Here is a 13,651-nt window from a genome sequence, read left to right on the forward strand (position 1 = left end):
ATAAAACTAAATTTAATAAAACAACATACTATCTAAAGGAAACCCAGGGACAAAAAAAAATGGAGCAGACTGAAATAAAGACAATCTAGAGACGGACCCACCGTGGGATCCATCCCATCTGCAGACACCAAACCTCAAGACTATTGCTAATGCCAAGAAATGCTCGCAGACAGGAACCTGTCTCCTGAGAGGCTCTGCCAGCACCCGACAGATGCAGACACTCACAGCCAAACTGGGCCTAGGAACTCCAATGAAAGTTAGGGGAAGGACTTTAGGAGCTGAAGGGGATTGGAACTTCATAGGAAGAACAACAGTATCAAACAATTGTACCCCTCAGAGCTCCCAGGGACTAAACCACCAACCAAAGAGTATACATGATTGGGTCCATGGCTCCCACTACATATATAGCAGAGGACTGCCTTATCTGGCATGAGTGGGTGGGGAGGCATTTGGTCCTTTGGAGGCTTGATGCCTCAGAGCAAGAGGGGTGAGGCAGGAGTGGATGGGTGGGTTGGGGAGCACTCTCCTAGAGGCAAAGGAGATGAGGGGATGGGGATGAAGTGCAAGTTAAAAATACGTGAGATTTGAAAGGGCAAGGTTTATTCCCTGCTAGTAGGCATGTTAACTGGTGGATCCCACATAGAAATCAGTGTTGAGGACCCTCAAAAACTAAACACAGATCTACCGCATGAGTCAGGTATGCCACTTTTGGGTGTATACCCCAAAGTCTAAATTCAACTCAAGACATTTAAAGTATACTAGGTAGGCAGGATATAGAAAACGGAGGTTTCTAGGCCTTGGATCATATCTATTGACTTTTAAGTTTTTGTAAGCTAATGGCTTCCTCCTAAGAGTACATTTTGAAAGTTTTTGCTAGTACCAAAAAATTAGGTCCAAAGAGGCTGAAAAGGACTCTTGCTTGTTCAAGTTAATTTGTCTTTGTCTGATATGTTTAAATTATACATGGTCATAAATTTGACCTTGTGCAATCCTTTACAGAGGTGAAGCTCTCTTTTCGTTTCCTTTGGAGACTTCACGCATTTCCTATATTCCTCATTAAATTTGACAGTTTGACATGGGTCCTTCTTATGCTTCCCCACACACCCTTCACTCTCCCTCTCTCCCTCCCTGCTTCTCTCTCTCCTTTTCTCCTTCCACCCCTCAATCTCTCCACGTCTACCCTCCCCTTTTGAGGACACACGGGAAGAAAACCTTTGCCTATTGCTCCATTTCAATGTTTCTTTATACCTCACCCCGCAAAAGCCCTTCAATTATTTGTCTGGAAAAATAGAAAAAATTCATTTCTTATTTGTTTCAAATTGACATTTGCTGCACTTCTGCCCCTACACTAGAACCACCTTTGTTTGGTTCACAGGAACCAATAGGCTACTAGATCAGTCAGGCACTTGGGATGTAGGAATGATCTCACTGTATTTCAATTCACTTTTGTCTTCTGTGTTAATAGTACTTTTGAAAAATGCAATTGATTCTGAAATATAATGTAGTAAAATTATAAAATTGTAACCTTAGGGACAAAATATCAATGTAGAATGAATGGCTTCTGATTCAGGATCCTACAGTAATAGCAATATTCTTTTTATTTTTATGTGCATGTGTGTGCTTGTGGGGGTGGGAAGTTCTCTCTGACATCAGAAATTATATTTCCACTAGAAGCTGAAGTTCACAAGGGGTTGTGAACTACTTGAATTGGTGCTGGGAGCGCAGTTTCAGTTTTTAACAAGAGTAGCCATGTGCTTTTAATATCTAAACCACCTCTCCAGCCCCTGTCACAAAATCAATTAAACATAAAACAACATAAAATCGATTCATATTTTTAAGTTTATTATTCCATGCCTACTTGTAACATAGTTTTCACTTGAGATAACAATATTCTTATACACTATATTGAGGATAAAATCCCAAGTGTCTAAAATTATTAATCATCTTAACTCAGAAGTATATGGGTATCACAAGAAGCTAGAGTGAGAAGTTTCTGAATGTCCAAATAAAAATAGAATAAACAAGTCATAAAAACAATGCACTAAGTCAAGGAAATCAGTTCATATGAGATATATGGAGCACTGCAGAGATAAAATTTTATCTGTTCTTCAACAATTGATTTATTCATTTAAAAAGCCAAGTACTGAGGTCTGATGTGTCTCTGAATACATATGAAGAAACAATTATTTGATTTTCTTTGCTTACATAATGTCTTTTCCATGACAAATGCATTTTTTGATAAGAAAATTATGCCTAAGAAAAGTTTGAATGATTTCAGGTTGAAAAAAAATGTTTGAATGTTCCATTAATTTTTTCAGTGTTGAAATATGCCATAATGCATGAGGAGAAGAAAAGGGGTTCCCAGAGAGAAGCTTCCCAGAAGGTGTGACAGCCAGCTAAGGAGTCAAGAAATGGAGGCATGTCACAGATGAATTAAAGAGAGACAGTTGCTAACAGAAGTGCTAACCAAGCATGACAACCTGCAGAACCTGGGCTGTCATGTGTGTTTGGGTCCAAAACCAGATTTAATGAAACACCACTTAAGACCCCTAAGAAAGGAAGCCATTTTAAATTCTTGGGAGGAAATGAAATCGTTTGAAGAACTAAGACAGCAGGATGTGTTTGTCGTTCCCGTGCTGGGACAGGCCTGGGAAGGCAGCTCTAAGCACAGATGGAGCTGATAGTTTCAAAGATGTCACAAGTTCTATTTGACTCTTCTCTCCTTATTCGCCTCTCCCCTTTCCTTCTACTTCTTTGTCTCTCCTTTTCTCTGTTTTGACTCATGGTTAGTGTGATGCACAGATAGATACTTACTGCAAAGGAACAGAGATAGAATTTAATGCCTCTAGGCTAAGTACAACTCACATTACTGGACTCGAATACTTGCATCTATTTTAGGATACATTCTTCATAATACTCAAAAATTTTGACTATATGCACTTTAGTTTCATATTTGATGCTTTTCCTGTTTTCTATACATGTTGCTGTTGTAGATACACCAGATAAAGAACTGTTTTAAATTAATAACTTAGTTCTCAAAGGTATAATAAATTGAGAAAAAAAACCTTATTACTGCAAAAGTGATACACAGCTTGGGGCATTATATTACTTGTGGTTTGGATTTTTTTTTTGCAAAATATGAGGTTTTTTTCTATATTCTACTTTGGGTGCACATACTAATTTACTCAACTGATTATGCATTCATAGGAACCTAATATGCTTTTGTCATTACTCAGCATTAGGTAGAAAGTAAGCTTACAGAGTCAAGCCATCTTTTGTTATATTTTAATTAGCAGTTACTTTTACTTTGTAAGTGGAAGTGTAAAAGTAGAGGATTATGTACACTTTCGAATGTAAACAACGACGGACAACCACTCCAGAAAAGATAATTTGAGTTTTACTTACCTGGTCTTATGTTAGCTTTGTAGCAGCTTTTGTTCTTTGAAATGATGAATCTGTGTAATGTCCAAGGCAGTGATATTGGAAGAAAATATCATTACTTATAGTTTTTACAAAGTAGGATCTACCCACACTTGATTTTTTTGTGTCTGTTTACATTTTTGTCATTATATTTATCTGCATTTTTTTCATAATAAACATTTATGTGCCTAGCTGACGTAGTACGACAGGTGTGAGAGATAATTGACGAATCCTATAGTTTTACAAATCTCACTAGGTTAGCAGTGCAGATAAGAAGGGAGAAGGCAGGATGGAGATGGCCTGTATTTCTGGCAGCCTGCCTCAGATGGGATGGCCAGGAAAACAAATGCGGGGACCATTTGGATGTAATTAGAGAGCAGGAGGCAGAGAAAAGAAAAGAGAAGTCTGGGAAATAAGGCACAGATGATGCTTCTGTCCTCTCATGTCCTCAAACCTTTCAGTCTGCATTTCCTGCCTGTTCCGCTATGACAATACATGTGGACACCCACTGAAATGTACTCAGCCTTGAGATTATTAATAATCCTGAAATTGAAGCCAGCTGCACACAAAATATTGTGAACCAAATGCTAGGATCAAGTCTCTTGCTTTTATTTATCTCCTATTGAGACTTTATCTCATTAAGTTGCAGTTTTATTGCAATGTCCTTAACTAAACTCTGGTCTCCAACGAGTAATTTCACTTCCATATTTTAAAAGTGACTCTCTGTGGGGTAGGTGAAAATTTCTTTAATTGTGAATTGATTTTATATCTTTTTAATTAGTTATTCTATTTATTTACATCTCAAATGTTATTCCCCTTCCCAGTTTCCTCTCTACAACCACCCTATCCCCTCTCCCTCCCCCTGACTCTCTGAGGGTGCTCTACCACCCTCCCACCCTCCCACCACTCCTGCCTCGGTGCATCGCTCTACCCTGGGTCATTGATCCTCCACAGGACCAAGGGGCTCCCCTCCCAGTGATGCCTGCTAAGGCAATCCTCTGCTACATATCCAACTGGAGCCATGGGTACCCCCATGCACTCTTTGGTGGTTTAGTCCCTGGGAGCTTTGGGGATTCTGGTTGGTTGACATTGTTCTTCCTATGGGGTTGCAAACATCTTGAAACAGTTGTTTTATATATTCATTAAAAGCAATGGGCATCTGAAATAATACTCATTACCTCCTTATTCACTCAATAAACATTTAATGCTTACTTCTGAGGGAGGTACAAAATGCATGGCCCTTGGATTTCTGTGATCCTGAGGACCCTCCTCTGTGTGTAAGTACAGGGTGAAACTGAATCAGAAAGGGACTGATACTTGAACAATATGAACATGGCATAATCCTACCATTTTTACAGCATTTTCTCTAGTGCTAGCTATTTTCCAGGGTCATTCTAGGTGGAGATTTGGGAGGAATGTGGTCAATACCTAGTTGCAAATAATTATCTAAATTTTAATAGTTATAAGACTTAGCTTGTCTTCACAGACTTTCTTCTTGATAGATATGCCCAATCTTTTCTTTTTAATTTGAGTCATTATGTGTGTGTGTGTGTGTGTGTGTGTGTGTGTATGTGTGTATATGCTTTCATACATGTAGAGGCATGTACCATGGCGTGCGTGTGGAAATCAGAGATTAATTCTGTGGAGTTAGTTTTCTCTTTCCACAATTATACCTCTGTATAAGCGATTGAACTAGAATCACTTGGTTTTGTAAGTGCTGCCCTTAATCTGCTGAGCCATTTTACTGGCCCAGAGGCTTTGATTTCATCAAGTTGAACAATGCTTTTTCTTCAGATATGTATGTCAAATAAATCCTGTAAGTAATGGGATTCTTAACAGCCGTGAGGTTCTTTGGTACCAATCGCATTTTAGTTTACTTCAGGTTTATGGCTAGAATTCACTTGTGCATTGTTTTAAAATTATACTTGCTTTTACCTTCTTTATGTTAATATTTTCCAGGCAGTTCTTCTAATGGTAATTGGAATAGTTTACAAACATGAAAGCAAAAGCCAGTTTCAAGTGAGTCGTCTATGTCTTTTTCTCATGCGCATCCTCTGGATTATGTCTTATTCTCTACTCAAATAATAAACATGCAAAAAGTGACATCACATGTTTATTCTCATCGCAGATCTTCCTTATAGTAGCACCTTAGATTCAGCTCCCAGCTACTCTGGCATTACCCACAAAGGTCAAGACACGGAGTCCTAAGGTACACAAATACTGTAATTTATGTGTTTGAACTATCTCCCAATTACATGGTTACACATTTGTTCCTCAAATATTTCTCTTGTGTTTATCTTGTGTGTCAGACATCATACTAGGCTCTAAGACTGTTGCATAAGAAGAAGGATGAGGAGAAGATGGGGAGGAATTGGAAAAACCAGTTGGACGCGGAAGTAGACAGTAAAACTTCTCCACTTCCCAGATCTACATTTCAGCAAGTATTCTGTCTCAGAGGAAAATATTCAGATTTTAGAGACAGCGATTCTAGTTCCTGTGCTTAGTTTGGGGAGGGATACAGCAATATTGTGATGATAGTGCTGATATTGATTATGGTGGTGATGTGATCGAAAACTGTTTTTCTTTAATGCTAACTGATAGTTTAAGTCTCTGCATAGTCTGTTGGTGTTTTACAAGTGGTTTGATATACATGTCAGATTAGCTACACACTCCCATATTGAAAGAAAAATGGTCAAATATACAACAAGACTATAAACGTTCAAGTCTCAAAGTTTTCTTTGTGCTGAATTGCCTTGTTTTGTTTTGTTTTTAACTCCAATACATGGGCTGGAGAGATCAGTGGTTTAGAGCAATTGTTACTTTTCAGAGGATCTGAGTTCAATTTCAGAACTGATATCCAGTTGCTCACTGATGTTATTTCAGTATCAAAGAATCTGATACTCTCATAGGCCTCCACCTGCTTTGCTTGTGCTTGGTGCACCTGCAGACATGCAGGAATATACATACAGAAACAAAGTAAGTAAACAAATACATCTTAATAAAAACTTTAGTCTCATAGAACCTGGACATTGTTTTCTTTTTGTTGTTCTTTCTTTCTTTCTCTCTTTCTTTCTTTCTTTCTTTCTTTCTTTCTTTCTTTCTTTCTTTCTTTCTTTCCCTCTTCCTCTCTCTCTTGCTCTCGCACTCTCTTCCTCCGTCCCTCCCTCCCTCCCTCCCTCCCTCCTTCCCTCCCTCCCTTCCTCCCTCTCCCTCTCCCTCTCCCACCTTTCCTCCTCCTTCTCTCTCTCTTTTGCTCTCTGGCTCTCTCACTCTCTAGCTTTCTATCTCTCTCGCTCTCTCACTCTCACTCTCTCTCTTTTTTCAATGCTCTGAAGATTATTCAGCATACAATTGTAAGAGCCAGGATTATAAGCACATTTATAAGTTTCCTATTCAAAAGATCCAGAATGACTGTTGATTATTTATGCCAAAAAATGTTTCTAGGTGCTATGTCTGCTGACATATGTGTATGATATGCACAGTACAGCAAGGTGCTAACCAACACATATCTCCCTGTTAAGTTGCCAAATGCTCTAGTCTTTTCTGCGTGCTAGTTCACAGTCGCAACAATTCAGAATTGTGAAAATTCATCAGTGCTCCAAACCCAGGGAAGTTTGAAAATATTCAGAGTAGGGACTCCAATTATTGGCTGCTCAGTTTGTTAGCACTCCATTCTGTGGTGGGCTTTGGAAAAGTGATTCCCTCGAGGAAAGCAGAACTGTCCTGAATGAAGCGAGTATTCATCTCTGCATGGGAAGACAACGCTGGGTGGAACCAGAATGAGAAAGCCAGCACCCAGCATTCTGAAACACGTGCTCTTCCTCTTGTGGCTCTCAAATCTGTGAGAATCAATTTTACTTGTTCTTTAACCATTTAATTTATGACATATCTAAGACTCCTTCCTATCCTAATACGAATTCCTGGGCATACATACCTAGCAAAATTGGTCTTCATGTTCATCAGAAGACACTATCAACACATTCCTCATGCATGCTTAATCAACAATTAAATATCAGGGAAAAGAAAATGCTAGAGTTACAATGATTTTTATACAATGTACCATTTTTAACCTCAATTCTTTTAATACATAAGTGTTCCCACCAAACATCGTTGCTCCATCTAATGATAACTAAACAAATTATGAGAAAGAAATTCTGTCTCTGTTTCTGTTTCTCTCTCTCTCTCTGTCTCTATCTCTGTGTGTGTGTGTGTGTGTGTGTGTGTGAGAGAGAGAGAGAGAGAGAGAGAGAGAGAGAGAGAGAGAGAGAGATTACTAAGCATTCAAATATTTAGCTCGACAGGTAGTCATCCAATTTCTTTCTAAAATATGTCATGGATTATCTCTTAAGTTCTCTCTGCTCCCCTGTCCCAATTCTTTCTAGAATTTTTATTCTTAAATTATATTTTATTTTTGTTTGTATTTTGTATTTATCTGAGCTAGTATATACATTTTTGTTCTATGTGAAATTGTATAGAAGAAAAAGTTTCAGTTATCAAAAATGACAGAGAAAATGAGAAAGAAATTAGCAGGTTTAAGAAAGATTTCTCTTTCTCTAAAATGAGGAGAAATCCCTTTTATGTATTTTAGCTTTTGAGGGGGATGGGTTCTGATGTCAGTGGACTACATTTGCAGGCTGATATCATTCAGTAGAATGTGTTTTAAACCACATATGTTAGGTATTGGAAGTCTGGTAAGAAATGACTTGTATAGCTTAGTGTAGCTAAAACAATGACTCAAAAAACTTCATCTTCTTCCTTAAATGTATTGTACATAGTGTGAAGCAGTTTGGCAATAGGGTTGATAAAAATTTGAAATATAAAGGTTTCTGGGGGGAAATCCCAAGATGATTTTTGTTGGTGGTTTTGTTTGTTTGCTTGCTTATTTGTTGTAGAATTAGAGATTATAAATCATCAAACAATCCATCAATTAAGGATACTCATGAGCTAGAGACACAGGTGCTTTTCTGAAATAGCACAAAACAGCACGTCTTCACACATTGCTTTTTCTTAATTCTAGCAACCTTTTATAAATGCAATCCCTTCATGTCCACCCAATCTATCTCAGTTATAAACAGCAGTCACTGAGTTCATCTCAGGCTAAATTGTGTCTAAGTCAGATTCCCAACTCCAATGTTATTTATGTCAATGTTCACTAACTGGCAAAAGCTTTCACAGAAGTAAAAACACCTGTGGTTGTCTGTGCAATACTGTGACTTCATTAATTAATGTGAATACATTTGTCCAGCATTGGATAAATATCCAACTCTCACTTTATTTTCCATTTGTGTTACTTATTAGAAGACTTGTTAAATATCCTTCACTTAGCAAATAATTAGGCACTCTTATTTTTAGCAAATAATTTAACACATTTATTTTTGAGATAATGTTTTAACACCTATTATAATATTTATATAATATTTATTCAAAACAACATTGTTGTTTTTAATACAAACTGAGTCAACTAAACTGACCATTGATGGCCTGTTCATACATTTTTCTTCAGGACAGTGAAATACTTTTAGGTAAATTTAACCTCTACTACTGTTCACTACTGTGCTTTTATCGCAAAAAAGGAAAGAATAGCTAGAACATTTATCTTGTCTTAGGAAATTTTCTGGGCTCCACATATTAGAAAAATCTTCATCAATTGTCCTGTGATTTAAATGTACTTTGCCCTTTGTTCTACAACGTGCTCACGGAAACCATGGATCAAGATATAGAAAACTTTGGGGGAGTAGTTTGCTTAGTGGGTAAAACAAATAGGTTCTGAAATATTTTCCTTATTGTATGGATTAACAGTATAACAACTGAGTATTCGCAAGGAAGCTCAAAGGTTAAGAATGCATTATATTTTAGAATTCCTTCTGATTCTGAGAGGCAGTCTGTATATATTCTGAGAAAAAATTACCATTTTTCATCATGTAAATTCATTAGTAAGGACTTTTAGAAATACTCTTCTTATGAGCTGATTAATTTCCCCACTCCCCCACCACTTGTATTTTCAGTGGAAAAATTGATATGCCATGGAACCTTAAAGATGGATGGAACTAGAAAATATCATTCTCAATGAGATAACCCAATCAGAGAAAAACACACATGGTATCACTCACAGATAAGTGGCTATTAGCCCAAAAGCTAAAGTTACCCAAGATACAATCCACAGACCACATGAATCTCAAGAAGAAGGATGTCCAAAGTGTGGATGCTTCACTCCTTCTTAAAAGGGAGAACAAAAATATTCATAGGAGTCTATATGGAGACAAAGTTTGGAGCAGAGACTGAAGGAATGGCCATTCAGAGCCTGCCCCACCTGGGGATCCAGCATATATATATGCTGGATATATATATATATATATATCCATCAAACCTAGATAATATTGATAAAGCCAAGAAGTACATGCTGACAGGAGTCTGATATAGCTGTCTCCTGAGTTTCTCAGCCAGAGAATGTTAAATATAGAGGGGAATGCTAGCAGCAAACCATTGAACTGAGAGAGGGGTCCCTGTTGGTGGACTTAGAGAAAAGATTCAAGGAGCTGAAGGAGCTTGCAACCCATAAAAACAACAATACCAACCAACCAGAGCTCCCAGGGACTAAACCACTACCCAAAGACTACACAAGAAACGACCCATGGCTCCAATTGCATATGTGGCAGAGGATGGCCTTGTTGGGCACCAATGGGAGGAGAAGCCCTTAGTCCTGCCAAAGCTAGAGGAATATCAGGGTGAGGAGGCAGGAAGGGGGGTGGGTGGGTGGGGGAACACCCTTATAAAGAAGGGGTAGGGGTGGTTTAAGGGGCTTATGGACGGAAAACAGAGAAATGTAAATGAAAATATCCAATAAAAATTTTAAACAAAACAAAACAGAACAATTCCTGAGTCAAACAAAGGAAAATGAAGTTCATGTTACCCAAGTTCTACTAGACTAATAATCAAAGGTAAAATAGAGGCCAACTTTAGTCAGCTATTCTTGACAGAAATTATGCACTTGGACAGTGAATACATTGATAAAAGAGGACGGTATGCACTACAATGCATTTTGTGGGAAAATTGTCTTTGAAAAGATGAGTTTGAGAAATCAAGCACATGCAGAATACTTACCTTTGCTCAATTTGAGATCATTATTCAATATAAGTATTTTAGAAAGAGGCCAAATGCAGGTAACAGCAGTTCTTGTACTGAATACTTTAATTGCCACTTATAGAAAAAAATCTATAAATGAAATAAAACTGTTTTATTTAAAAGATTTTCATACAATATATTTTGATGATGTTTTTCTCCTTTATCTCCTCCCTACTAATCCATATCCTCAGCCTCTATCAATCATACAAAAAAAACTTCTACAAACCAAAAAACTTAACAAAATAATAAGCAAAAGTACCTAAGCAAGTAAATAAAAAACAAACCAAAAAAAAAGTGCAGAAAATTATGAATTTGATTTCGTTTTGGCCAAGAGTTTGTCCTGGAATATAGTTGATATTTACCCTGTGATACTCAGTTGGAGAAAACTGATTTTTCCTTTCCCAGCATATATCAACTATGAATAGCTTGTTGGTTATGGGTGAGACTCCACTGGATACTTTTCAGAAAATGAAAGACTTTGGAGTACTCAGTCCTAGATGAGATATATTTACTAAACCATTCACCTCAAGGCTCAGGAATCTATGGGAAAGAGAAAAAATATTTTTAAAGCTTGAGGTGGGAAATGACCCCAAGGATACAGTGTCTTCCACACACGACACTGCTGACACACATATGAACTCATTGAGGCTGAGACAACATGCAAAGACCTGTACAGGTTCAAGTCAGACTAAATCCCTACACTGAAAAGGGGAGGTGACCGTCAATAGAATTTCTTAACTTGAAAACTAAAATGACTCACTCAGAGTCTCATGAATGGAAAACTATTGGAGTTGGTGTCTTGCCTCATCTGTGCTTCTACCTCCAGAGTACTGGGGCTTAAGGTCTCCAGCACCACTCACAGCCTTAACAGCTGTTGAAAACTATAGTTTAAACAAATGGGTAATCTAAATAGAAGACATGAAGTAAACTAGTTTTTCATAGAATAAGGCAGTGGATTAAGAAAAGTAATTGGATAGATGATGCTTTTTTTTTTTTAAAGAGGAAAATGTCATTTGAGAAATTGTATCTAATTTCAGAATTTATTTTTTGGCAACAATGATGATTAATAATAAGGCCTCAGACATGCTAGGCAAGCACTACTCCATGAGCTACAGCTACGGACATTCTATTAAAAATTTTAAAAGCTGTATTCAGTGGTTTGTCTTCCTTGGCTTACTTTAATCATCATCTAACTGCAGCTTTTTTTATTTTTTTTATTTTTTGGTTCTTTTTTTCAGAGCTGGAGACCAAACCCAGGGCCTTGTGCTTCCTAGGCAAGCGCTCTACCACTGAGCTAAATCCCCAACCCCTGTAGCGTTTTTTTAATGACTTACCTATAGTTGTATTTTCTGGAGGAATTTTTGTTTACAATGTATCTATACATAAATAGTATATGTATTAATATTAACATTACTACTAACACCCTTCATCATATTTCAGTAGATATCAGAGCATTAAAATATCATATAGGAGTATTTCAAAGATGGGGAGGGGAACACCCATAAAGAAGGGGAGGGGGAGGGATTAGGGGGATGTTTGCCCGGAAACCGGGAAAGGGAATAACACTCGAAATGTATATAAGAAATATTCAAGTTAATAAAAAAAAAAAAGTCATCCTGGAGGAGTTCAGGATGAGGATTGTAGAGTCACAAATCTGGTAAAAAAAAAAAAAAAAAAAAAAAAAGATTACATTCAAAGTTCCCAAGGTCATTTTATAGTCCAGTAAATCAAACCTCACATTGCCAAGAAAACACATTAAGAAAGCACAAAGCCTAATTTGAATTGATAGAAAGCATATTTGCAAAATGAAAACCAGTGCTATATTTGGAACATAGTTCCAGGGTTATTTTTACATAGGCTAAGTCAATTAACATAATAATTGTATTTTACTTGTGTTGAAATACAAGTTTATATCTTTTTGGAGAGGGTGTTTGGTCCAGTGTCATTCATATATATACATATATGTATATATATGTGTGTGTATATATATGTCTGTATACATACATATATGTAAAAAATGTACATATATATGTATATATATATGTGTGTGTGTATATATACACACACATATACATATACATACATACGTATGTATGCATATATATATATATGAGCTATAAAGAATTTAGTTTTCCAAAAAAAGCACCAGAAATAACTGTTATAAAATTTGTCCACTGAAAGTGCTCTTTATTTTGTAACTCTTATATTTTACAGATTTATTTAATTTTTTTAACTTCAATGTGCAACACCTACCTCTTAAGAGCACCTTATTTGTCACCTGCACCTTACCTGTCCTGAGGAAATAGGTTCATAGAGTGTCAGAGTGGAAAGTAGATGGAAGAAGTGCAAACCCCACATACAAAGAGTTTTATGGGTTCTTTCAAACAAAAGAATTATTTTTTTTGTAAAAAAACTCTAATTGTCAGATAATTTATTATTGAACATAATGAGAGTCAATATGAACTCTAGAACCAACATGTTTGATCTGCAGAGCATCCGAAAGCTCAAAAATGACATCAGAAGAGAGAAAACCTCCTGAGTGTATTTATTAACTATCGATTGATGATGATAGATTCACAGTTACTACTAGACAGAGCTAGAAATTGAGCCAAGATGGTTTAAACAGTTGAAAAATACATTTTAAAATGACCAGTGACTGAAGAAATCTACTTTGTTTCCTAGGATCTACCCCTTATCAAAATTCACACATGGTAAACAGATGTTTGCGCAGCAAAACTTCGTGCTATGTAGTCACAAGAGCCAAACGCGAAAAATGATAACCTTGAGTAACATCAAAACTTCTGTTATAGAAATGATAAACTCTTGCTTAAATCACTTAACCATGCTTTAGACTACCGAATAGGCTAGGATACATTAAGTATAGAAACTTGCAGCACGGTTTTATGTTTTCCTTATAAAACAATACAATATTGTCTTATTAAAATAATTAAATGATATGGCAATGGAATTTTATTACCAAAAAATTTAAAGAATATGTATCAGTTATTGAGTGCTTAGATGTGAAGAGCTCAATACAAGCAGTGGGTCAGAGGGTATTAGCTCAGGTGTTCTTTTTCCTCTTTATACACTCATGCTGTATGATTTGATT

General features: G+C 36.7%; 1 protein-coding gene across 13 annotated transcripts in view; it reads left to right on the forward strand.

Annotated features, from left to right (window-relative positions):
• The window catches only part of LOC148001082 (uncharacterized), a 74,096-nt gene extending 67,945 nt beyond the window's left edge, over window positions 1-6,151 (forward strand). For all 13 annotated transcript variants that reach the window (XR_015638375.1, XR_015638374.1, XR_015638376.1 and 10 more), the window contains 3 exons: window positions 5,380-5,439; window positions 5,549-5,629; window positions 5,730-6,151. Coding sequence is in view for 1 of the 13 variants with exons in the window: in XM_087586868.1 (XP_087442994.1) it covers window positions 5,380-5,439; window positions 5,549-5,572 (84 nt within the window). In the remaining 12 variants the exon portion in view is untranslated. The remainder of the gene's footprint in view (window positions 1-5,379; window positions 5,440-5,548; window positions 5,630-5,729) is intronic.
• The last annotated feature ends 7,500 nt before the right edge of the window (window positions 6,152-13,651 follow it).

The sequence above is a fragment of the Rattus norvegicus genome, chromosome 15 (assembly GCF_021556685.1).
Source record: "Rattus norvegicus strain SHRSP/BbbUtx chromosome 15, alternate assembly SHRSP_T2T, whole genome shotgun sequence".
Taxonomy (NCBI): Eukaryota; Metazoa; Chordata; class Mammalia; order Rodentia; family Muridae; genus Rattus; species Rattus norvegicus.